General features: G+C 33.0%; 2 protein-coding genes across 3 annotated transcripts in view; one reads left to right on the plus strand and one right to left on the minus strand.

Annotated features, from left to right (window-relative positions):
* The window catches only part of LOC133195685 (dual serine/threonine and tyrosine protein kinase-like), a 35456-nt gene extending 34285 nt beyond the window's left edge, over nt 1-1171 (minus strand). The window contains exon 1 of the mRNA XM_061331591.1: nt 949-1171. Coding sequence (XP_061187575.1) covers nt 949-1072 — 124 coding nt within the window. The 5' untranslated portion in view covers nt 1073-1171. The remainder of the gene's footprint in view (nt 1-948) is intronic.
* A 264-nt stretch (nt 1172-1435) lies between these two features.
* On the plus strand, nt 1436-26237 carry LOC133195686 (protein pigeon-like). 2 transcript variants are annotated; one of them, XM_061331593.1, is made up of 31 exons: nt 1436-1642; nt 1865-1941; nt 2133-2186; nt 2440-2509; nt 2752-2805; nt 3124-3279; nt 5411-5460; nt 5738-5920; nt 6169-6218; nt 6406-6446; nt 6673-6803; nt 7286-7373; nt 7710-7781; nt 10404-10496; nt 10608-10805; nt 11061-11221; nt 11640-11709; nt 11948-12045; nt 12393-12620; nt 12915-12994; nt 13313-13451; nt 13720-13815; nt 14900-14988; nt 17895-17989; nt 18178-18226; nt 18345-18415; nt 23445-23506; nt 23980-24067; nt 24368-24433; nt 24670-24747; nt 25472-26237. In XM_061331593.1, exons 1-31 carry the CDS (start codon nt 1540-1542, stop codon nt 25585-25587), a joined length of 3006 nt encoding a protein of 1001 aa, XP_061187577.1. In that variant the 5' UTR covers nt 1436-1539; the 3' UTR covers nt 25588-26237. The 2 variants fall into 2 exon arrangements, with proteins under 2 accessions (XP_061187577.1, XP_061187578.1); XM_061331594.1 differs by lacking the exon at nt 25472-26237 and having other exon boundaries at nt 24689-24747.

Here is a 26237-nt window from a genome sequence, read left to right on the forward strand (position 1 = left end):
AAGCCACAATTAAAAAAAAAGAAGTTTTTCCCATTGCTACCGACCGAGTGAGAGGAGAAAGTCTGCACTCTTAACCACTTGATATGGCCTTCGGGCGTTTTTGGTTTGTATTATAGACAACCTTCCTCTGTTTGAAATCATTTACTCTTTATCATCTGAGCCCAAGGTTGGCCAACATGAACAATCGTGTAACATTGAAATTTACCTGCGTGATATTAATAAGAAATGTAGAAGCATTCACGACAGGTTATTTAGTGTCCGTAAAGAAGCGAAAAGTAACCCAAAAACTAGAGTTTTAGTCCACGGTTTTTGTTTGTCCAACAGGAAAATGTACATGTCATTATGAAGAATTTGAAACATCTTCAAATTTGAAATCTCCAAATATTGCATTTAATCTTGTCAATTAACTTTTCCTTAATACTTTTGCCTTTCCTCTATTCCTCATTTATACCATATGATTATTGTATGTATTATATGTACCTATCTTTTTTCTCTTTTTTTTGTCCTCTTTCACTTCCATTTTCTGAATAAGTATATCAATAGACTTATATCTGTACCTCTGACCTGAATTTATATATATACTGTAAATATTTTCATTGTCCTCATGTACCATATATTTTAGATGGTTTTGAGTGAATAAATGAACATGAACTTGATCTATCGAAGCAAGTTAAATTGAGTTATGTCATATACATTTAAGTTCATCGAACTGTACAGATTTTTAAAGATTTTCTCATTGTTCTTATTTCATTCATTAGCAACAGCTGAGCAATCTAGCCTTGGTGATTATGGTGATTGAGAATTAACTATACAGTTCCCTTTGATATCAGAGATTAGATCTTTAAAATGCAACTTAATGACATTTCTTTGGCGTTGATTCTCCCTTTTACAGATGTTTAAAACAGCATGAATAATCATAAATGGTTTTGACTTTCATTTTCAACTCACCGACTTCGTGTCGACCATCCTCGTTTATATCATTAAAACATCGCTTGGTATCACTGAGAATTGTTTTAAGGCGTTTTGTACAGTTACAGAAACGACTTAGTTCCGCGGGGATGTTAGCCATCATAATGAAAGGCGCTGAAGACCCCGAATTTGTCCAGGAAATCACTCATCTCAACGCCATAGCATCTTCACTGCACAGTGGTCTCCATCTGAAATGGAGTTGTCGTTCTTGGTTTAGGCCAACGATAGTTATTTTTTCGTTTTGGCAAGGAGTTTCAATGGGCACTAGGGGGTCATGAAATGTTTACAAGCCACAGTCTTCTTTGACAGTGAAATTGATGATAATAACTATGTATAATCAATGAAAAAAAAACAAATAATTCCATTCAATATTTCAGCAGAGGCGATTTGATGTTCTGCAGACAAAAACGCACAGTTCCTTGCCACGCCCCTTCCGACCTCTTGTACTTTCGATCACGTGCATTTGTTTACTTCCGCCAAAACAGAAACTACAAACAATAAGGGGGAAGGGCATAAACGAAGATATTTTTTACACGTGACAGGAATAAAAATGGTAAAATTAAACTCATTATGATAGAATTACGGAACGTGTGCAACATTGTTGCCGATGCTGCGAATTATGTGTCAAGGCGGCGGCGTGAGAGACGCCTTCCCGCAACCGCAAAAGATAGTGGTAAGTTTTGCAGTTGAGTTTTGGGATGGATATCACAGGTAGATGTTATATTGATGGTGCTTTAAAAAAATAGCTTTATTAAACATAGATTATACTATCACACCTGACAAAAAATAAGACAAAAATCCCAAGCTGGAATTTATATTGCTTCAGAGATATCCTAATAAAGTTTTGTTTCCTTTCACTTGATTTTTTTTTTTACACTTTTGAATTTAATTGTAGAGCACCCAAGAATTTTGAATCAAGAGAAAAATGGAATAATCTTGTTTACCTGGGATGATGTCACACAAACAAGCAAGGTTGATTGAAATGTGTCAAAAAAATATATCTTATTAGCAAGATAATTATTTTTTAATAACAGTGTCAATAAAAATTGTATTGTGAAAGAAACGAAACTTTAAAAGAAGGGTTTGGGGTAATGAATTACATGAAACATGATACACTGGATACTGAGCAATATTTGATTTCAAATGAAATTTTAATCTTTCAGGGAGCCATATGTACCCATGTAGGATTTTATGACCCAACTAAGAAATCCCATGAGGTAAAAATATTTATATTAAATTGAAAAATTGAAAGTGCAAGAAAATTTGATTTATTTTAAAGTAAGCATTGTGATTTCTATGGATTTATCGTCATCTTTATGCATGTAGAACTGCAAATGAATTAATCCGAGTGTAATAAATTAATACTTTTAATTATAATAGTTAAAGTTTATATCCAAGAAATTAATGGTTTTTTTTTTTGTAGAAAGCTAAGGCTTGAATATAAAATTTGTGAAAATCTTAAAATTATAGGTGATTTGGATTTACAACCAGAGGGCCCGAATAGTGTCCTGTTCCATAAACCAAGGGAGGTCACTCTTAGGTAGACATTAAATTCTAAATTTTGACATGTGCTTCACAAAGATCAAGATGTAATAAATATAATTTTAAAAATATTTTAAAAAAATAATTTTGGGAAAAGAGATAGACGTGTTAACATGGTTAAGGGGAAAACAGAAGATTAGATTTGTTTTGAGCATTAGAACTAAGCACCAAAATTTTTTACTAAAAAAACTTTAATTTATTAAACACATCAGTATAGAAGATATATAAATGTAATTTCAGCATTCACAGTAATTGGCAGGGATGACTCTTTCACAGCCAAAATACCAGGCAAAGGTGTGTACTATTTAAAAACTTTACAAGAAGTTAGTTTCATGCTTTGCTGATGGAATATACATGTATGCCCTTGTATCCAAGGGAATCAAAATAACACATTTTATTTAAAATATACGAATTCATGTTTTGAATTTTTTGTCACTTTCAGTATTGGATTGATTTTTAATTTATCTTTGAATTCTGTTAAATAACATTTTCTCTGTTATGAATGAATATGCAAGAGAAGTATATGTACATTAAAATTTCCTTGTTTTTAACACAAAGACAGTTCTTTTGAATGAAGTAGAATCTTTAATAAAGGCAGTTAATTTGTTTTAGATGTATACAGTGTGTTTCTAGCAGAAACTCAGGCTACAAGCACAAGAGTTTTCTCCCTTAATCTAGAGCGACAACACTTCATAAAAGTTCAGTTTTTGTATGACAGCCAGACTTCTGACAGGGAGTCCCATCTGATGGTTATGCTGCATAGAGAGTGTAAGATTTGTAGCTTAGAGTGACTATGAATATAATGCTAAATAGCTAGCTATGTATGTCAGAGTGTGTAAAAAATGTTGCACAGAGAGTGTACTAAGTCATACTGCATAGAAAGAGTAAGTTAATATACTGCATAGAAAGTGTAAGTTATACTGCATAGAAAGTGTAAGTTATACTGTATAGGAAGTGTAAGTTATACTGCATAGAAAGTGTAAGTTATACTGCATAGAAAGTGTAAGTTATACTGCATAGAAAGTGTAAGTTATACTTCATAGAGAGTGTAAGTTATACTGCATAGAAAGTGTAAGTTATACTGCATAGAAAGTGTAAGTTATACTGTATAGGAAGTGTAAGTTATACTTCATAGAAAGTGTAAGTTATACTTCATAGAAAGTGTAATTTATTCTGCATAGAAAGTGTAAGTTATACTGCATAGAAAGTGTAAGTTATACTTCATAGAAAGTGTAATTTATTCTGCATAGAAAGTGTAAGTTATGCTACATAGAAAGTGTAAGTTAATATTCTGCATAGAAAGTGTAAGTTATACTGCATAGAGAGTGTAAGTTATACTTCATAGAAAGTGTAATTTATTCTGCATAGAAAGTGTAAGTTATACTGCATAGAAAGAGTAAGTTAATATTCTGCATAGAGAGTGTAAGTTCGCAGCTCTGTTAAGGCTGCATAAAGGGGGCGGGGCTTAATTTTTACGGGAAATGTTTACTGTGACATCACAAATATAGCAATTTCTCACAATAACGAAAAATGAAATAATTTGCGAATCTGAACTGCATAAGAGTAATGAACTACATCAAAACTTACCACTGCATTCATTTTTGTAGCTAGTTAAATCCCACACAGCAAGATATAAACAAGTCACTGATCGCAATGCACTTGTCGACATGACGTCATCATGGTAAAGTTTGACGCATTTTATGTGCAGTGAGAGGCGGATCAAGTAATTTTTTCACAGTGAAAAATGCATTTTATTATTAAAGAGAATATTATTTGAAAATCTTAGTAAGACCATTAATACAAATCTGAAACGTTTGTTTAGTGCCATTATTTAAAAAATATCGAGAGAATGTATTGAATTAAATAAATTCTACCGTGTTTTTGTCTACAGGGTGTGCATGTTTCACGCCGAGGTGCCTCAATAAATCGCCTTTTCGCAAGGGCATACACTTAATAGATCTTGACCATTTTTTAAATACACATAATGGACATATTCCTTAACTTGAAAAGTGCTGCTGCTTTCCTGAAATCGATAGCATAACTTAATAAATACATAAAATACTTGGTAAAGGTCACACATATTTCGACATTAGCAAGATAACTTGAAATTTAAACTTATAAAATGCAAATTCTATTTAAAGCAGCAGCACTTTCCATAAACTACAAGTTATGTAGAAACAATCTATTACTTTATTTTTTAATTTTAACTAGGGTATGCTCTTGCGATATTGAAATTTGCTTGTGACCTACATACAGTACACATTACATGCATTTATCACGTGACTATCAAATAACGCGAACAAACCAAATTCAGTACAGAGTGGGGTATACAATATTATTTCAAAGAATGTTAAAGTCATAAGATAATATAGTACCTTTATAAAATTAAAATTCATTTTAAAAAGGTATGTATTTATGCACTTTTATATTCTGTTGATTTCTTCAAAGTACGCCTTAACGGTGCTGCGTTATACTGCATAGAGAGTGTAAGTTATACTGCATAGAAAGTGTAAGTTAATTATGATGCAAAGAGAATGTAAGTTCTGCTGTATGGAGAATGTAAGGCTACATATGCATAATGTCGAGTTTTGTTCCATTTCATAAAGTCATATTTACACTGTATACTACTATGTATTTGGATAGAGAGTGTAAATGATGTTGTTTCTGAGTGTTAATAAAGCTGCATGTATTACATGCATTAAAAGTAAATACATGTAATGCAATGTCAGTATGAGTTATTCTTAAAAGTGAATATGAGAAATTCCCCTTAAGGAGTATATTTAGAACATAAATATGAAGATGGATCCACCCTAATAAAGAACAAATCATACTCATACAATCTTGAGATATATTTAAAGTGCAAATCATTTATGATTGAATTTATCTTTTCTATTTTTAGCTGTGGGACTATATCATATCAGGCTGGGCAGAGTTGGAGAGAAGGGTGTGGTATGTAGAGCTTCCCTACACTCAGAGATAAATTGTTTCTCTCAGCTTTACAACTGTACTAATTAAGACCTGCTATGTTTTATAATAATCTCTCACAAATGCCTTAATTTTTTATTTTTAAATTTTTTCTTATAAAAAGATACAATTTCCTCACCTGAAATAATTTTGTGACCTTATTTTAAAATTTGATTTCCTCCTCAATTTTCAAAATAGATTAATTCTTTTAAATATAATATTACATCCATACACATTTACATGTATATGTACATGTACTAAGGTGATGAGGGACCAACCAAAGACAGAGCAGTTAATTAAGCGGTTTTTCTGGTGTCAGTGGGACATGCTTCACCAGAGGTTGTATTACCTCCAGTATGTGAAGCGGGGGGAGGGGGACAAGGCCCACATTGCCCCCAGCATCTCCTGTATACAGTTTTACCAGAACAGCCAGCATGATAACATTGTAAGTTGATGATTTCTGTGCTTGTACGATTTCTAGAGTGTTCAAGGTTGAATAAAACTCTGCTCAATAAATGAAATTTTCTAGATCAGCTTCTGCTACATTTGAGGCAATATGTGTTGAAGATATTTAAAAAAGAATCAGTGATATAACAATATTGGCAAGTAAATCTATACTGAGTAATCTTTTTTTGTGTAAAATATGTGATCAGATTGTTTATGTGCATTTATTGTATGTTTTTCTTATTTCAGCTGGATATACCAATAGAATTTCCTTTCCCACACATAAAGACAAGTTCAAAGTAATTTCTTTCACATTCTCTTTTTGCATTCATATTATATTGTCACCATGTCTTTACAAACACTGATCTTCTCATATTTTCCTCTTGTATTGTGTATTGTAGTGTATATGTAATACAATGTATGAAAATTGTTCTATAGTACATGTAAGTTCTGAGTTTATGATTAAATGTTATTATTTCTAAACAGATTTCATTATTCAAGTGATCATTTGGATTGTGGAATTCCTGGTGAGTAATTTTTGATTCTTGCCAAAAAAAGTCATTGAATAAATAAAAATAAAAAAAAACACCTCATGATATCATTTGACCTTGATACACATACACATTTCCCTTCTACCATCTATATTCTTGGCAGTGTGCTTTATTTTTACCCAAATTGTGTCCACTCTTCTATGGGATATATGTATAGACCTAACTGGAATGAAAGTCATGATTCCTTTTTGTGATATTTCAGATTCATATCTCAATATGGTTGTGCTTACATTGGCCAATGGGACATTTTGTATCTGTTACCAAAAGATGGTGTCACCTTACACTGTAGATAGACGGTCACCAGTCAAACGGGCCAAGATATCGCCTGGTCCAGTAAGTTTGTAAAGATCATGTGATGCTTATTACAGAAAAAAGACAAACTGATAGTGCCATACATTTGTTTACAAATTGGTGATAAACATTTTGTGTTGCTTTTCTAGAATAAAAGCAATTAGCTGGATTCTATATAATTGTTTTACTCAGTTTTGATCTGTAAAATTTAATATATACTGTAAACATACGACGTTTTCCATGGGGTCATAATTCTGGGGAATCACAATTTCTGTTCGATCCATGGGTAGCAGATTATTGAATTTCTTAGATTGCCACTATATGCTTTAAATGTACTTATTATAAGTATGCTTGGACTTGCTAAGGAAAATTTGTGACAACATACATGTACATAGCATAAAGTAGTACCATGCAGAAAAAAGTACTTTTATGGTACTTTTAATGCATGTGCAACTGGAAAGAAATCTTTTGATATTTTAAGGTACATGTTTATGCAACAAAATTTTTTATGCAAATTTTAACAGAACCCTTCTCCCCTGAGTGCCCACAGTTTATCTGATACAGATGAAGAAACTGTTGATCTTAACTACTACATTTGTATGGTGCATCATGGTATGTTAAAATCAACTAATCAGTGTAAATTATATTGTACACTTTCAAAAGATCATTGACAGTATTAAATTACAGGAGAATTGATATATATTTTTACTCTACTCCAGTGACAAAAACTAGTCACAATTATTCATTAGAGTTTATTATATTAGTTTGCAAGATTCAAATAACTGTATAAAGCAATATACATGTACTACTATCAGATGTTCATTTCGCAAATTAATTTGCACAAACTTAGATTTTACAGATTCATAAATCATGTCCTGTAACTATCAGAGGAAGTTCACATCATCATGTTTATTATTCAATTTAATTAAACATCATTAATGTTTACAGCCAAAACTCTCCATGGTTGTGTAACTGGGCTTCCATATTCCCGCAAATACAGACTCCATTTTTCCTGGCATGGTAAGTAAGAAGTTGGAATATGTAGAGGTACACATCTTTAAAAGATATCATTGAAGTTGAGATGTGCTGTACTCATATAAAGATATCCCTGAGTTTGAAATGTTGAAATTGAGATTTGTACTCATATTTGAAATATCTGAGATTCTGAGATATTGAAGTTGACATTTTTTGTACTCATATCAAGATATCTGAGAGTTTGGGATATTTAAAATGAGATAAAATATATTTACTCTTATCAAAATATCTTAAAGTTTGAAATATTGAATTGATATTTGTAGTACTCATATTAAGATATCTGAGATTTTAAGATAGTGAAATTGACATTAGTAGGACTCATATTAAGATATCTGAGATTTGAGATAGTGAAATTGACATTAGTAGGACTCATATTGAGATATCTGAGATTTGAGATAGTGAAATTGACATTAGTAGGACTCATATTGAGATATCTGAGATTTGAGATAGTGAAATTGACATTAGTAGGACTCATATTAAGATATCTGAGATTTGAGATAGTGAAATTGACATTAGTAGGACTCATATTGAGATATCTGAGATTTGAGATAGTGAAATTGACATTAGTAGGACTCATATTGAGATATCTGAGATTTGAGATAGTGAAATTGACATTAGTAGGACTCATATTGAGATATCTGAGCTTTTGAGATAATAACGTTGACATTTGTTATACTTAATATATTAAGATGATTGACAGTTTAAACAGTGAAGTTGACATTTGAAGTACTTACACTTTTATTAATAGCAGATGTAACGTTTTGGGTTTTATAAGTAAATATAAATAAATTCGCTACCACCAACTGTAACGTGTAATTTTACATCAACTCGGTACCTATGAGGCACGTTACAATAGTTGGGTTCGAAGGTGCCTAGTTTTAATAAAGAAAAGAAATATATATAAACAGTTAATACATGTATTTATTATAGCATCAATACATATATTTATTATAGCATCAAAAACAATAAACTTCAACAAATATTTAAAATGTCTCTTCAATATTAAGTATACTGCCGAACTTCCGCGGAGCTTGGTGCTCGGTGCTACGTAAACAAGGTGCTCGGGGCTGTTCGGTGCTACTTGGTTTCTGGTGCAACAAGCCTGCAAGGTTTCCGTTGCTACTAGGTGTTCTGTACTACTTCTCAGTTTCCGGAGCTTCAAGATGTTCAGTGCTATCTGCTGCTACTACTAGGTATAACTATACAGGCACAATCAGGAATTCTGATACTGTAATCAGAACTATATCTGAAATCCAAATTTCTACTTCTTAACAACAAAAAGTCCACCCCCCCATCCTATGCTAGCATGTCATGCATAGATAGGAAAATTCTTGTGCTAATGCCAACCATCATTTATAACCTATGCAACTTAGAATTGTCTAATATATACTACTCGGTGCTCGGGACTACTTGGTGCTCGGTGCGACCAGGTGCACGGTGCTACCCGGTGCTCGGTGCCGCCGGTGCCAAACTGCACCAGCACCGTAAATTAACTTTAGCTAAGTCTCAATAAAAACGGAATTAATTATTCTAAACTTGCACAGTCGATAATACTAAAATTTATTTTAATAATTTAAGAAACAAACTTTGGTTCAGAATCTCACACCGAGTAGTCAATATCTGAATACTTTAAACTAATAAAAATTCTCAAATATTTTCTAAAGAATTTACATTTTAATATACTATTTCTAAATAGGCTAAGAAGGTTTGAAACTTTTTCTAACTTATCTAAAATATGAATTTACCTTAAACTTTACTGGCACCAACCAACACCGACTTTCGCTTATTTTTCTGGAGGAGATCTGATGACGACGCTTCGAGTTCGCTGCTTTTATACTGTGACGCAGTGATGCTGCGACTACGTCATATGTAAAATGTAAAACTCCAAAAACAATACTTCTATCAATAAACTAGGATAAACCAACCCACTAATAATACTCCAAAAGATCTATTTTATATATCTATAATTTTATAATTATTTTAAGCTTATTATTTCTAGAGTTATATATCCAGAAACTACTCGTCTGCCAACATTCCGGATATATTCATCTCTACCATACAGTTTCCGCAATTACTGAATCTCATGCATTTCCAGTTATCATATAACGAAATCCCGGTAATAAATAAATCTTTTGATGCTAAGTTCTACAAGACATAATAATATTAAGAGACATTCTTCAAGAATAGACAAAAGTGGAAATATATACTACAGGTAAATGTAATCCGCGTAATCAAAATGAAACACTGACATTTGTTGTTCCAAGTGTAAACATGCATCTTTAGTTCTAAAACATAACTATGAAACATACATTCTAAACAACACTAAAGGTTTGCTATGCAGGCGCAACACAGATCTAGCCAAACTTGCAGATTCTTTTCTGATCTGCCATCAATACTTATGACTCTTCCATTGCACAGTTACATAAAAAAAGATCAAATCTCTTCATTCAAAGATGCAAATCAAACAGTGGTTTGAAAATAAGTAAAAATAAAAAAAAGACAGACAAACTAGTTTATGTTTCTTCTCAGTGAAATTCAGTATTTAAGTAGAAAACATATAAACATTCATTTGTGAAATCCATTCGATGTTTCTTTGACACTTTACAGGAGACTACCTAATGGTGCTGTTACCCGGCCATTTTGTACATCTTCTTAATGTCGGAATTGAATTTGAACCTTGCCAACATATCCTTCTACACGGTAAAACTGTCGTAACCATTGAGGTTTTGTGTGACATTTCACTACAAGTTGATTTATCATTGTAAGGCAAGTGTCTCAAGTCAATTAATGTTTTGGAGACATATATTTCAGAACGCAGCATCAAAGGGAACATCACTTCTATACATAGAAATGTTGACAGTGGTGTTACCATGGTTACAGGGAATGGCGAGTCACATGATGATTCTGTGGCAGCCATTTTGGATGTGTCTGTGTTGTCATCAGCTGCAGAAAAATTAAACAACCTGTCAAATACCAGTTTGTATGAAATACAGAGAGATTCTCCAATGGGTATGTACAAGGATAAAGTTACAAAAACATGACATTTTTCAGCTCTGTTTACGTGTATAGAAGAACATTTGTTTTTTACCTATTCATTTAATTTTTGGGAATTCAAAGTACAGTTGTAACTTACAAAATTGGGAGTCAAAATTTAATATTCAGTGTACATTGTAAAGAACTTTGCTTACATGTTTCATCTGCATTACATTGCTTAAGATTATGCATATATTGAATCATATTGGAATCTCCCATTTTTGTCCTTAGGGACCTGTTTCTATGACAACAGCAGTGGTGAGGTGTGGAAAGTCCATGTTAACATGGAAACATTAATCCAGGTGTTCGTCCACTGTTACATGTCCACCACCAGGGCGGCTCTGTTACACTATGTACTGACCAGGACACGCGACTTCTTCTTAATCAAAAGGGTCAGTTTTGCACAGGATTACAAATAAATGTAAACTTGATTTCACTCTGCGTTTAAGTAGAACGCTTGTAGCTTTTATAAAATATATTAGCACATAATTTACAACATTTTGTTGTACATCTATAGTAGATAAAATGTTCTATCGTTAAAATGATAAATGTCCTACGGACCTGGTTTAGGAGGGCCTATCCCGAGACACAGTTAGATTATTCTAACTACATCTATAGCAAAATGGTAAATACACATTTCCATTGAAACCAAAGGCATAACTCACTGCAAGTTGTAAGAATGAAACTGTTGCATTACTAAAATGAAGCAGTATATATCACTACTTGGTGAAGAAACCAGCTTAAACAGTATTGTCTTTTTTGTGTACTTGGTTATTGGTGCATTGCTTAGATTTGTGTTTGTATTTGTAGCTCTTTGAAATGCTTAGCAATGACATTCCAAGTAGTGAGGTACCTGCACTTATGGCAGAGTTTCTCATTGGTCAGTATCCATATAAATGAATAATTACTGATCTCTGATTGGTCAACATATCTATAAATGAATAATTACTAATCTCTCATTGGTCAGTATATTACATATTTCTGTAAATGAATATTTCTGATCTCTCATTGGACAGTATACAAATATAATTATTCCTGATCTCTGATTTCTTTTATGAAATAAGCAATAATAAATTAGGTAATGTAAGTATTGTTTTTTAAAAATGTTTTTCTCACAGTCACCACCTACTCCAGTATGAGGCGACAGTTTGACAGAGAAATCTTGAAGCTGGTTCCGTTCACTGCTTCTGACACATTTAGAGGACAGTTTGAGAAGGTATAGTTGAACCAACTTACTCTTACATATGAAATGGAGTTCCTGTAAAACAGCTGACTTTAATATAAAGTCCAGGACTGAGATGCACAAACACTTGTTACTTTAACCAACAGTTATAACTTCTTATCAACTTTCTTTATAAACATTATAGAATTAACTAAAATACAGATTAATTACCTTTAACATGTCTGCATGCAACTGAACCCAGAACTTTAAAATTTCTCAGTCATGCAGTATTAGAAATAATAGAAAAAATGATATGCAATACTGGATTAATGCATGGCTTGAAAATATTTCAGTCTGACAAAATTAAAGTAAAGTTGACTTATAATTTCTGGAATTTCTAGAGCTATGAAGGGGAGAGAATTGCCCGGATATCCTACTCTCCACTGGTCTGTGTAAACATTGCCTCCAAGTCAGCCAAGGATAGAACACGTAAGCAAGGCAGTGTGGGGGATGATCTCTGGGATATCCTGAGGCATCACCTGCGCTGGATGCAGGTGGAGGAACTTGTTCGATTCTCCCACGAATCTGTGAAATCTCTGATGGAGGCAAGAGCCCAAAGCAGAAATAAGGTAATGTTACATTGCATTGTTAAATATAGCTATTAATTAAAGAATGCTAAAAATAAGCCTGTGGTTAGAAATTTTCAGGCACTTAACAGTCTAAGTAGCAGAGATGAAAAATGGTATCAGATTTAAGGGGGCATAACTCTGAGACATTTCTGTTTTCAGTAGTTTTCTGAAGGGAAAAAAAAAAGATACATTTTTCAGAGGGCTTAATTTTAAATGACAGTTAGAAGTGACTTTGTAATGATTAACTGCAAAATGATATACATGTTCTTATTAATGATGCTTAATTTACAACAGGAAGGAGCAGGCCAGGGTACCAAATCAGAGGACCAGTTTTTCTTTTCCTCCTTTCATGGACACAAGTCAAGGTCAAATAGGTTTGTATAGAGATAAATTAATGAGATGTTCTCTCAAATTCAGAGCCATCTCAAAAATTTATTAGAATGTTAGTACATGAATATCAAATATGGATTTACTTCAGTCTGTAATACCTTAATTAAGGAGGCTGTGAGGTAAACAGTTAAAGCAGTTATAGATTATCGATTAAAATCCTTATCACAAATACAAGTAGTTAGAAATTATCAACCTCTTCTTTGTCAGGAGTTAGAAAGAGTATATAAAATAGCCATGACAGTTTAGTCTCGTTAACAGATGATTGCCTTATATGAACTGTCAACAAATTGTACTGTTTTCAGATCAGAGTCCCCAGCCCCTGGCACCACAACATTCAACAACAACATGAAACGAGTGAGACCAGACACAGTGTTAGGGACAGCCCCACCATTTCTACAGGGAAACAATATTTCCAACTGCTCAGAAATGGCTATGGACATGGTAAATATGAGAAAATTAAAAACTTTGTAATTTTATAGACATTTTCATTAAATTTAATTTAAAATGGTAAAAGACAGTTAAATATTTCTTCAGAAATGTAGCACTCATGTTAATTTTTTTGGAATAATTATATAAACAATTGACTGATAACAAATTAATTGAATATTTCTTCTTTGCAATACAGATCTTTTTTTTTTTTTAATTTTTCTTCTTCGCAATACAGATCTTAACATTAATGAGTAATTGACCTTACTTATATTTATTCCAGACTAAAGAATTGTTCACTACTCATCTAAACAAGTATTTAAGGAAAGAAGCAAGATCAAAAGGTCATTCAGTTGCCAAGGAATACATAGCATGTCAGGTAATGTACAAGGAATACTGTAAATCACTTTTAATTTGCAAAATCATTATTTCAATATTTAGACGAGACTGTCTGCTCACAAAAATTTTGTTCTCGTGTATAATTATACATGTATAAGCTAGTATAGCTTATATACAGCAATAACCAGGAATTGTGAAAATTTTGTACTGCTCATAAGTAGCAAGTACCTATCTCATGAAAATAAGATCTCACGAAAATTTGGTGATCTGCAGTACATAGTTTGTTAGGTACATCATTGGTCACTGTCATATAAGACATATTGTTATTAATGTCATTCTTTCTATATACATGTAGTTTTTTTTATACCCCCGCTCCGAAGGAGAGGGGGGTATACTGTTTTACCCTTGTGTGTCTGTCTGTCTGTCTGTCCGTCTGTCTGTCTGTCCGTAACAAATTTTGGTCGCAGTTTTCTCAGCAACTACTCATTGCAGATGCTTGAAATTTTAGTACTATGTTTGTTTAGGCATGCCATTTGGTGGGAGTCATTTTTGTACGAATTCGATGTCAACTTCCTGTTTTTCTGTGCGTCTGTCCGTATCATACATAACAAATTTTGGTCGTAGTTTTCTCAGCAACTACTCATCGCAGATGCTTGAAATTTTGGTGGGATTCATTTTTGTACTAATCCGTTGTCAACTTCCTGTTTATTCGTGCATCTGTCCATACCATACATAACAAATTTTGGTCGTAGTTTTCTCAGCAACTACTCATTGTAGATGCTTGCAATTTTAGCACAATCTTGTTTAGGCATGCCATATAATGGGATTCATTTTGGTACAAATCTGATGTCAACTTCCTGTTTATCCCTGCATCTGTCTGTACCATACATAACAAATTTTGGTCGCAGTTTTCTCAGCAACTACTTATCGCAGGTGCTTGAAATCTTAACACAATGTTTGTTTAGGCATGCCATATGTTGGGATTCATTTTTTACTAATCCAGTGTCAATTTCCTGATTATCACTGTGTTTGTCCGTAACTGAACTTGTGTATTCACATCAGAGCGGGGGTATTATTAGTGAGCATTGGCTCACAGACTTCTTGTTTTCTGTTCTTTTCTGCAGATTCAGCAGTCCAGACAACTCTGTCATCTTCTGTGGAATCTTCGTGGTCCCCTCCTCCCCTACACAGACTTGGACTTCCTGCCTAACCTGTGAGTGTTCTTGTTAGGTCACCTGAGTCACTCAGGTGACCTATTGCTATCCGTTTTCGTCCGTCGTTGTCCGTCATGCGTCGGTCGTAAACTTTTGAACATTTTTAGCTTCTTCTCTTGAACCACTGAACCAATTTCAACCAATTTTGGCATATAGCATCAATGGGTGAAGGGGTACAAAAATTGTGAATTTCATGGTCCCTGCCCCCCTGGGACTTGAGGGGTGGGGCTAAAACCACCAAAATTGATGCAATCTTTAAAAAATCTTCTTCTTTACTCCTGGAAATCAAGCAGTCAAAGTGTTGACATGATTATAATAAGCATTGGGCCTTCTACCAAAATTGTGAAATTCATGGCCCCAGGGTCAGGGGTTCTGGTGCTAGGGTGGGGCTATATAGATCATATAGTGAAAGTGCATTAATTCTTTGAAAATCTTCTTCTCTGCTCCTGGGTATTAAATAAGCTAACTAAGTACATAGTTATGATGAGCAAGAGTGCATCTTTCAAAATTTTGAATTTCAAAGCCCCGGGGTCAGGGGTTCTTGTGTTAGGGCTGGGCTCTATTGATTATATAGTGAAAATGCATTAAATCTTTGAAAATCTTCTTCTCTGCTCCTGGGTATTAAATAAACTAACTAAGTGAATGGTTATAATAGGCTTGGCTGCCTCTTCCAAAATTGTGAATTTCATAGCCCCTGGGTCAGGGGTTCTGCTGTTAGGGCTGGGCTCTATTGATTATATAGTGAAAATGCATTAAATCTTTGAAAATCTTCTTCTCTGCTCCTGGGTATTAAATAAACTAACTAAGTACATAGTTATGATGAGCAAGAGTGCCTCTTCCAAAATTGTGAATTTCATGGCCCCTGGGTCAGGGGTTCTTGTGTTAGGGCTGGGCTCTATTGATTATATAGTGAAAATGCATTAAATCTTTGAAAATCTTCGTCTCTGATCCTGGGAATTAAATAAACTAACTAAGTACATAGTTATGATGAGCAAGAGTGCCTCTTCCAAAATTGTGAATTTCATGGCCCCTGGGTCAGGGGTTCTGGTGTTAGGGCAGGGCTCTATTGAGTATATAGTGAAAATGTATTAATTCTTTGAAAATCTTCTTCTCTGCTCCTGGGTATTAAATAAAGTAACTTAGTACATATTTATGATGAGCAAGAGTGCCTCTTCCAAAATTGTGAATTTCATGGCCCCTGGGTCAGGGGTTCTTGTGTTAGGGCTGGGCTCTATTGATTATATAGTGAAAATGCATTAAATCTTTGAAAATCTTCGTCTCTGATCCTGGGAATTAAATAAACTAACTAAGTACATAGTTATGATGAGCAAGAGTGCCTCTTCCAAAATTGTGAATTTCATGGCCCCTGGGTCAGGGGTTCTGGTGTTAGGGCTGGGCTCTATTGATTATACAGTGAAAATGCATTAATTCTTTGAAAATCTTCTTCTTTGCTCCTGGGTATTAAATAAACTAAGTACATAGTTATGATGAGCAAGAGTGCCTCTTCCAAAATTGTGAAATTCATGTCCCCAGTGTCAGAGGTTCTGGTGAAGTGGGGGGGGGGGGGGGCTCTATTGATTATATAGTGAAAATTCATAATTTCTTTCAAAATATTTTTTCTACTCCTGGTTTTAAAGCAAAGAAACAAGTGTATAGTTATGATGAGCAACAATGCTTTTACAAAATTTTTAAAACTTGTGGTCCCAGGGGTTCTATTGTCTGTTGGAGGGGGGGGGGGGGACTCCATTGATAATATAGTGAAAATGGGTGAATTCTTTGAAAATCTTCAACTATATGTACTAATTGTATAGTTATGATGATGAGGGTACCTCTTCCAAATTTGTAAATTTCATGACCCTGGGTCATGGGTTCTTGTGTTAAGGTAGGGCTGTGTTAAATAGTGAAAATGCATTATTTCTTTGAAGATCATCTCTGCTCCTGGGCATATTAGAGGCAATTTCAGAGTAAAAAGTTTTCAAAAGCAAGGGTATTTTTACCAGAATTTTGAACATCTGGACCATTTAGTCAAGTGTTCTGGTCCTGGCCAGGGCTCTATTAATTTGTATTCTACTGAGTGAAGTTATTCCCCTTTGCCATTCACCTTTGATAATTAATCACTATAGGTAATGTATCTGAAAGGTTACAACATGTAATAGAATAAGAGAATTATGCAAGAACATTTATTGTATAGTACAAAAAGTACTTTCTTAGTCTAAATGGTCAGGTAGACTTGGAAATAATACATGAATAAAAATGAAACAAAAATAACTTATCTTTTTAAATGTTCTTCAAAGGCCAAGTGAGGTCAATGTGAGAGGTAATAGACATTTTATAAAGAGTGTGCATGGTAATAGTGATAAATGAGGGACAGATAGATAGATATTAGAACAATTATTCTGATGATCTTAATCGTACTATTTTTCTTGCTTTTTGCAACAAAGCTTCATTTGTCAGTTTGTGGATCCTCAAAATTGTTGTACTCAGGTGACCGTTAAGGCCCTTGGGCCTCTTGTTTTCTTCTCTTAGACTAATGAACAGATCCATCACCTGACGATAAGATGATGAATATGAATTATTGTAGTTAGATCTGAGAGGGATGATGTTGAAATACTGCAAAAGTGGAAACTTTGACGATGTGGAAACGGTGGTGAAATTTACAAATTTCTAATAGTTGTCAAGTTTTCCACTCATAAACTTTCACATTCCTGATAAAGAGCACTGTTTAATACTAGTATATTGTCAAAGTTTCCACTTGCCATTTTTATAATCTACCAAAATTGTCAAACTTTCAACCCATCAATCTAATCACTTTTACAGTATTGCATTTCAGTAACTGCTGTTAAGTTCAGTCTGTAGTTGTAGATATATGCAGCCTCTGATCATGATTGAAATTTGCTTTTTATAGGACTGACCCATCATCTGATGACGAGTATGAATTGTTCCAGCTGTTTGAGAGGTATTATCAGACATGCCAGGATTTATCATTCCCACTTCCTCAAGGTATGTACTACATGTAGCTATAGGCAAATCTGGTCAAGTTCAGGTGTGTTTAGGTGTGGATGAGAAATGGGAGGTTGGGGGTCTAGATCTATATGATACATTTACCGGACTGGGTATAATGAAATGAAATACTGCATGTTCTTCCGTGATTTTGATTTTTTGGTGTTTTTTGGTTCTGTCTGTTTTAGGTTTTATATCGTACTTCACAGCTCTGGGTTATCGGAATTTAAATACCAGGTAATATTTATCACTAAATTACCTAATGCAGGTAGTACCTTTAGAGCAATCATACTCTTTGATTCAAACATTGGTCTGTTTATCAATGATAATTAATTTCCTAGTTTTTCTTCCCCAGCCTGTTCTTGCAGTATGTTGATCATGGAGTCCTCCAACTTACAGGAGAATTCATGGCTCAGGTTTTAGCAGGTAACACAAAAATTAAATTACTATATAAATATAAAAGTCTTTTTTATGAAAAAAAAATTCATGATGAAAATTATGTAAGTTAATTGCATTTCCAAAAAATCCAAATCCTTTTTTTTGCAACATGTTTGTGGTACATTGTAAGTTCTAATATGTGTTCATTGGGTGCAGTTCTTTTGAATTTTCAAAGAACTACAAACATTTAGTCCCAATTCATGCCTACATTTTTCGTCCATTTATTTCAATAATAATGACATGAAGCCCATTAAAACTTAATTGATTACAAAGAAGAGAGTACATGTATTTATAATTGATTAATCATTTTAAAAACAGTGTCAAAAAGTAAATTGCTCTTTTTTACATCTGTTTTCAGAAGTGGGTAAAACATTTTATCCAATGAAATCAGGCTTAAAAAGCATCAGTGTATTTTCAAAAAAGTAGCTATGGAACATGATTTTTAAAAGCACTTCTTAATTTAAAAAGCAACATTTTATTTTTAAGAGGCTTCAAAACCATTTCCAAAACAGTTTTATTTTTTGAAATTGGTTGAAAAATGAAAAAGTTATGATAATTTTTGTGTTTTCATTTTTTAAATCTTGAAACAAAAAGTGTTGCCATTTTTTAAAAAATCAAATAGACAAAGTCTACTGAGTTATAAGTCTTTATTTAATGCAAAGTACTTTATGACAATTATATAAACAAAAAATATGCATTAAGATTTTTTTCCCATTGTATATCATCGTTTGAAAAATAAATTTGATAGGGTCAGCAGAATTTTAAAGTCTGAACTGTGGTAAACAATGTCTTTTCATTCTTAATAAATAAAATGGGGGAAAAAACACTATGAGAAATATCAATACATGTATTTAAAAACATGATATTTCTCCAGCTAGAGTTCTTTGATCAGAATTGCTAAAAAATAAAAATTTTAAATTTATACCCCCTCCCCTTCGGCAAAAAGAACGAACTACAATATATACAATAAAAATGTATGAAAAAATTCTTACTAGGGTGAAAAAAGATTATTTTCAAGGATGATGATAACTTTGATGATGAAAAAGAATAGGCTTAAAGTTATTAAACTTAATATTATGATCAGAAATTGTGTAATCAAATCAGAAAGCCTCAGCAAGTAAAATATAAGTTAATGAATACATATGTAACAAGTGTAACATCCACATTTTTCACATGCACATCAAACTCGCACACATTTTATTTTAGTATTAGAAAGTAACAAAAAAGCTTAACTGGCTATACATCATAATTTTCAAAGAATATTGCATGAGGCAGAAATGAGGATATGTTAATTTACTGTCACCCATAAATTTATATTTTGTAATATTCATTATGTTCATGGTCACCCATAAATTTATATTTTGGATTATTCATCATGTTCATGTTCAAAAATTAAGTCTTGATACAATAATTATTCTTTCTCAATTCACTTGTACATTACACGTACCATAGTTTCTCTCAGTAAAATGTTATTATGATGTACAAAGTTATTCTTGTTTGTCTTGTCATTTTCTAAATTTAATTTGAGGACAGGTATTGTTGAAAGTTTTTTTCAAAACAAATTGATCTAGTAATCAGCTGATTGGCGAGTTGGCTTGGGGTGGGATTGGGGGTGGGGGTGCAATGATGTAAATTATCATTTCTTTGTGTTAATTTATGTATTTAGAATAAACTTTCTCTAATTTTTGAAACAATCATTTTTACTTTGGAAAACCAGACACAGACATGTCACGCTGAATATGACACTCATATTGGTTTCGTTGTCGTGCATCATTGCACTTTCACCTTACAAATTCAAAACAAACTACGAAATCAAAACAAACTAAATTATTTAAACAAGATATTTACATGATTTTATGACCTCTGGCCCTTTGCAATTTACTAAAATCCTACACCATGTACACACCCGTCACACGTTTAATACAAAGCAAAGGGCAAAAAACCCTGTCAGGCAAAAATAGTCCATGTGATTGAACGTGATTTGGTGTTAAGTACAAGAATTTAGAATTATTTTTAGATTAAATTCTCATAGAAAACACGTTTTTATTTTATAAAAATCAGGTTTTTAAGGCGTATATTCTGAAATTCAATTTTTTCTCTTGAAACGAATATTTCATTATTATTTTTTTACTGCTAAAATGATGTGATTTATTTATTTTTAGCTCTACTGGTCAGAGACCAGAAGAGCTTATGCGATAGTAAGGTGTCCGTCGTCCGTCCGTCTGTCTGTCTGTCTGTCTGTCTGTCTGTCTGTCTGTCCGTCTGTCTGTAAACAATTTTTCAAAACGCTACTCCTCCTACAGTTTTGGTCCGATTTCAATATAACTTGGCACACAAGTAGACTACACTAAGATACATAATTTAGTGCATCGGTTTTTGATTTCGATGGACGGTGTTGCCATGGTTACTAAAAATAGAAATTTCTGTGAAATTCCTTTAAAACGCTACTCCTCCTACAGTTTTGGTCCGATTTCAATATAACTTGGCACACAAGTAGACTACACTAAGATACATAAATTAGTGCATCGGTTTTTGATTTCGATGGACGGTGTTGCCATGGTTACTAAAAATAGAAATTTCTGTGAAATTCCTTTAAAACGCTTCTCCTCCTACAGTTTTGGTCCGATTTCAATATAACTTGGCACACAAGTAGACTACACTAAGATACATAATTTAGTGCATCAGTTTTTGATTTCGATGGACGGTGTTGCCATGGTTACTAAAAATAGAAAATTCTGTGAAATTCCTTTAAAACGCTACTCCTCCTACAGTTTTGGTCCGATTTCAATATAACTTGTGTGCCAAGTAGACTACACTAAGATACATAAATTAGTGCATTGGTTTTTGATTTCGATGGACGGTGTTGCCATGGTTACTAGAAATAGAAATTTCTGTGAAATTCCTTTAAAACGCTACTCCTCCTACAGTTTTGGTCCAATTTCAATATAACTTGGCACACAAGTAGACTACACTAAGATACATAATTTAGTGCATCGGTTTTTGATTTCGATGGACGGTGTTGCCATGGTTACTAAAAATAGAAATTTCTGTGAAATTCCTTTAAAACGCTACTCCTCCTACAGTTTTGGTCCGATTTCAATATAATTTGGCACACAAGTAGACTACACTAAGATACACAATTTAGTGCATCGGTTTTTGATTTCGATGGACGGTGTTGCCATGGTTACTAAAAATAGAAATTTCTGTGAAATTTCTTTAAAACGCTACTCCTCCTACAGTTTTGGTCCGATTTCAATATAACTTGGCACACAAGTAAACTACACTAAGATACATAATTTAGTGCATCGGTTTTTGATTTCGATGGACGGTGTTGTCATGGTTACTAAAAATAGAAATTTCTGTGAAATTCCTTTAAAACGCTACTCCTCCTACAGTTATGGTCCGATTTCAATATAACTTGGCACACAAGTAGACTACACTAAGATACATAATCTAGTGCATCGGTTTTTGATTTCGATGGACGGTGTTGTCATGGTTACTAAAAATAGAAATTTCTGTGAAATTCCTTTAAAACGCTACTCCTCCTACAGTTTTGGTCCGATTTCAATATAACTTGGCACACAAGTAGACTACACTAAGATACATAATTTAGTGCATCGGTTTTTGATTTCGATGGACGGTGTTGCCATGGTTACTAAAAATAGAAATTTCTGTGAAATTCCTTTAAAACACTACTCCTGCTACAGTTTTAGTCTGCTTCTAATATAATTAGGCATACAAGAAGACTATACTAAGATACATAATTTATTGCATTGGTTTTTGAATTCGATGAACAGTGTTGCCATGGTTACTTAAAATAGAAATTTCTGTGAAATTCCTCTTTAAACATTACTCCTCCTACAATTTTGGTCTGATTTCAATCTAATTTGGCACACAGTTAGAATACACTACGATACATAATATGTATTTCTGTTTTTTTTTATTTGGGTGAGTGGTGTTGTCATGGTTACCGGTACTAAAAATAGAAATTTCCGTGAAATACTTTCAAAACGCTACTACTCCTAGTTTTCATTTGATTTCAATATAACTTGTCACAAAAGTAGACTACATTAAGATACATAATTCTATTTATTGTTGCATGTTGCAATGTTTCAAATCCAAGTGCTACTTTTCTTTTGTTATACAAACAGACCAGTAGAGCTACAGTCTCATCAGAGACTTCTGGTTACCCATATACACTTGCAGTAATACCTCACGAAGGTTTCCAAAAAACTTTTGTGATTGTATATATCGTCGTCTTATCGTATCAGTCCGTAACACACGCCCACCCGATCAATTATTTTTTTTGGCAACAATAGTTTAGCAAATATTAGAGTTACCGCCCGTTGCTTTTCCGTCGCTAAAAAAAGCATTGAAATGGATAAATCATACTTAAATCTTTCCGTATGTTTAACTTGTGTTAAATTTAATGTAAAAGATTGATAAAGTACATTTTTTATTTGTAATTATTCCCATTTGAAAATTGTAATAAAATGACAATTTTTGTTGTTTTTCATCTGTAAACACCCCACTGCGAAACAACAAAAGCTTTGGTATGAATTAGTGGAATAATTCATAATACTCTGTGAAAATATGAATTTTTGTGTCACGATCGAGAAGAAAAGCGTTTTAATTAAAAATATTTTCAATTTTCCTTTGATTTCTATAGTGAAAAACGCAAGCAGTTATTCTAAAATTATAGAGTTACATGTTTCTCTCCTTGTTTTCCAAAATAAGTAATATTTTGAGAAAATTCACATAAGTGTTAAATATCTTTCAAATATACATGTATTAACTTTTGAAAATTGACATAGAGGTAGGCGGCAGGACAATACTATCATACGCAGTTCTCTCAGTGGCTGGCCCCTAATGAGAAAGGATGTAACATTGCTTATAGTTATTTAAGTACCTTTCATAAGACGCTTAGGTTTATGTGATTTTTAGCAAAAAATAATGGATTCAGAAGAGGTTGGATGAAAAATTCATAAATTTATTCATAATTTCTCTTTTCCCCTAGACATACAAGACACCAAGGAAGGCGTGAGAATGAAACAACAAATAATTTCCAGATTACCTCAGGTAGAATTTGTCTGAAAGGTGAAAAGTAAAACTCTAAGACTCTGATTCTGAATCAGAAGTTACACAAGACAAAAGCTGTTTATAGTCTTTGATTGGAAGTATTTTGTTGATGCAAGACTTAAATATATCGATTCCTAGGGAATTCATGAAAATGCCTACTGAGCTGAGAGATAAACCAATGGTAGAATCAAATACTTTAATGAAATATTTTAAGTTTGATTTAAGCACAGTTCGTATTGCTAAATGTAAGTCAATTTGTGGTAGAGAAGGAATATGTCTCTAATAAATAATTCTTTTTAGGAGAAGATGAATCATTATTTTAATTGTTGGGGCCAGTTGTAGAGGGTTGGGGAGCACTTCCTCCTTTAACCCATCCTTGATATTTGTACATTGTTCAGCATCTACAACACTGTCAAATGAATTTGCTTCATTTTTATTCGACTCTACTGTTTTTCTATGTTTAAAATTTATAGAACCTGGCAGAGGAGTGTTATCGAGAGTGGAACAACCCCCTGTGTCAGAGGTACTTTGCCCACAAACAGGTGTCCAACATCCTCCAAGGTAGGGTGAATAAGTCAACTTTAGTGGCAGAGAACTCTGTAGACTCAATAAATGATAAGAAGAATGACATGATAATCAGTCATTTAATTCTTTATGCAGAATTTTTAGTTTTATTTACATATAATTTTTTTACATGGATGGTAGTACGTCATGCAGAAACATTTTAATCCAAGAAAAAGTCACTCCACTATTTTTTTCAGCTTTACATATTGAACCATTTAAGACATGCTGTTGCTACTTCATTGAGTAGGTCAAGTGTACTGGTAATTAATTGTGTCCTACTTTTCTATCCTTCTACAGATTTTAACATCCAACAGGAGCGCAGTAGAAAATTATCTGATTACTCCTACATGGCCAGAGACAGATGTAAGTGATGTATGCAGTATATGTAGAAAAATTACTTTGATTAAAATTGGTATTTTTGAGAGAAATCTTCATTTTACCTGTTGATTTTAAATCAATATTGGCTCACTCGAGCTAAAGGCTCTTGAAAGCTTTTCTGATTCATGAATAATACATGTATATACAATTGTATTTTTGTTTAATGAAAGGAGAACTGTACTGAGCACATCTTGAGTAATCCTTAGATTTTTTCTTTTCAGCCGAGAGTTCAAACTCAAGCCTGGCTGATGTCTCCTTCCCACCCTTAGCTTCTTTCCTACATTATCTTGAAACTTTAGGTGAGTTAATTTGAATTTCTGTAAAGTTATTTGATATGTGAAAAGTTACAGACATGCATTTTTTTTCATGTTTCATAAAAAGTTGATTTTTATTTGTTTTTGCTTTTCTGGCAATGAATACTTGTTGATACAACACAAGGTAATGACATCTGCATGAATACATGAATAACAGCAGTGCTCAATTGTTCATTCCTATATTGATTGATTCAGTAGTTTCTGGTTTGTAGTTGTCCATGTTGCAGCCTTGATAATTATTCATTCAACTGTAGACTGTTGTTTTCTTGTAAATTCATGTAATTATCTACATTCATTTTCTGTTTAGCTAATATCACAATCATAAACTTATATGCATGTGATAATAGATTTAAAAAACAAAACAAAACAATTAAAACTTAAAACACAAGACAGAAAGTATTGTAAATACTAGCTTAATAAAAATCTTTTTCATCTGCTTAAAAATGCATTAAAAATTTCCCATTACAGCCGTTTTGTACAAATGTTTTTCTCTTACATGTATATAACACTATGGTGCAAGGCTTATTTAATTCTGTTTAAAAACAGGTTCAAGGATTTCATCACTTAATTGACCAACCCGTATATTTACATCCTGATAAAAGTTTTTAAATTATACCTTATTTCTTTCTTAATTATACCCTCTGTTTTACTAATGTTTGTGATATATATGCAAGAAGCTGTAATCTATCTGTGCATTTTCTACTTATAGACACTACCAAACCGACCCACACCCAGAATCCATTAGATGTGAACTTTTTGGCAGATGTGGCTCTTTATCATACCAGAAAAGAGAACAAATATGACATGTCTACTGTGAACTTCTAGTCTTTACAGAACTTTTGTTTAAATAACTTGTGATCATGGAGATTTCATTCAAATTAGAATAGTAGTCAAGATATTTTATTTGCCATGATATTTTGGAATGATCATCTTATCAAGTCAACGGTTTGACCTTTATCATGTTGTAAATTTTGATTTCACTAGGGGGAGGTAGATGCAAAATGCAGAATTAGTTATAAATTTTGCAGTTACCTCCCTCAAGTAAATTCAAAATTTGCAATATGATAAGTTTCTGATCCATTCGTTCCACATTGGAATGGATCGAGTTGATCAGAAACCCTTGACTTGGGAAGATTGGTACATGTATGTTATACATGTGATCCTTAAACTAGCTTGACTTGGTTAGATCTGGTATGTTACATCAGTGATCCTTTAATTAGCTTGACTTGGGATGATCTGCTGGTATGTTATATACATGTAAGTGATCCTTTAATTAGCTTGACTTGGTAGGATCTGTTGGTATGTTATATACATGTAATTAAGTGATCCTTTTATATGAAGAAATCTGTGATACCGGTCGTTTATATTACTTTGAGTTTATGATGGGATATTTGTGCAATATTATGATAATTGTTGTTAATTAAATTGTTACATTTGAATATTTGTTTATTTAAGGAATAAATTTAATGTTGAAA

Source organism: Saccostrea echinata, unplaced genomic scaffold (genome assembly GCF_033153115.1).
Source record: "Saccostrea echinata isolate AGI-Se365-2 ecotype Australia unplaced genomic scaffold, CSIRO_AGI_Sech_v1 ptg000029l, whole genome shotgun sequence".
NCBI classification, from domain to species: Eukaryota; Metazoa; Mollusca; class Bivalvia; order Ostreida; family Ostreidae; genus Saccostrea; species Saccostrea echinata.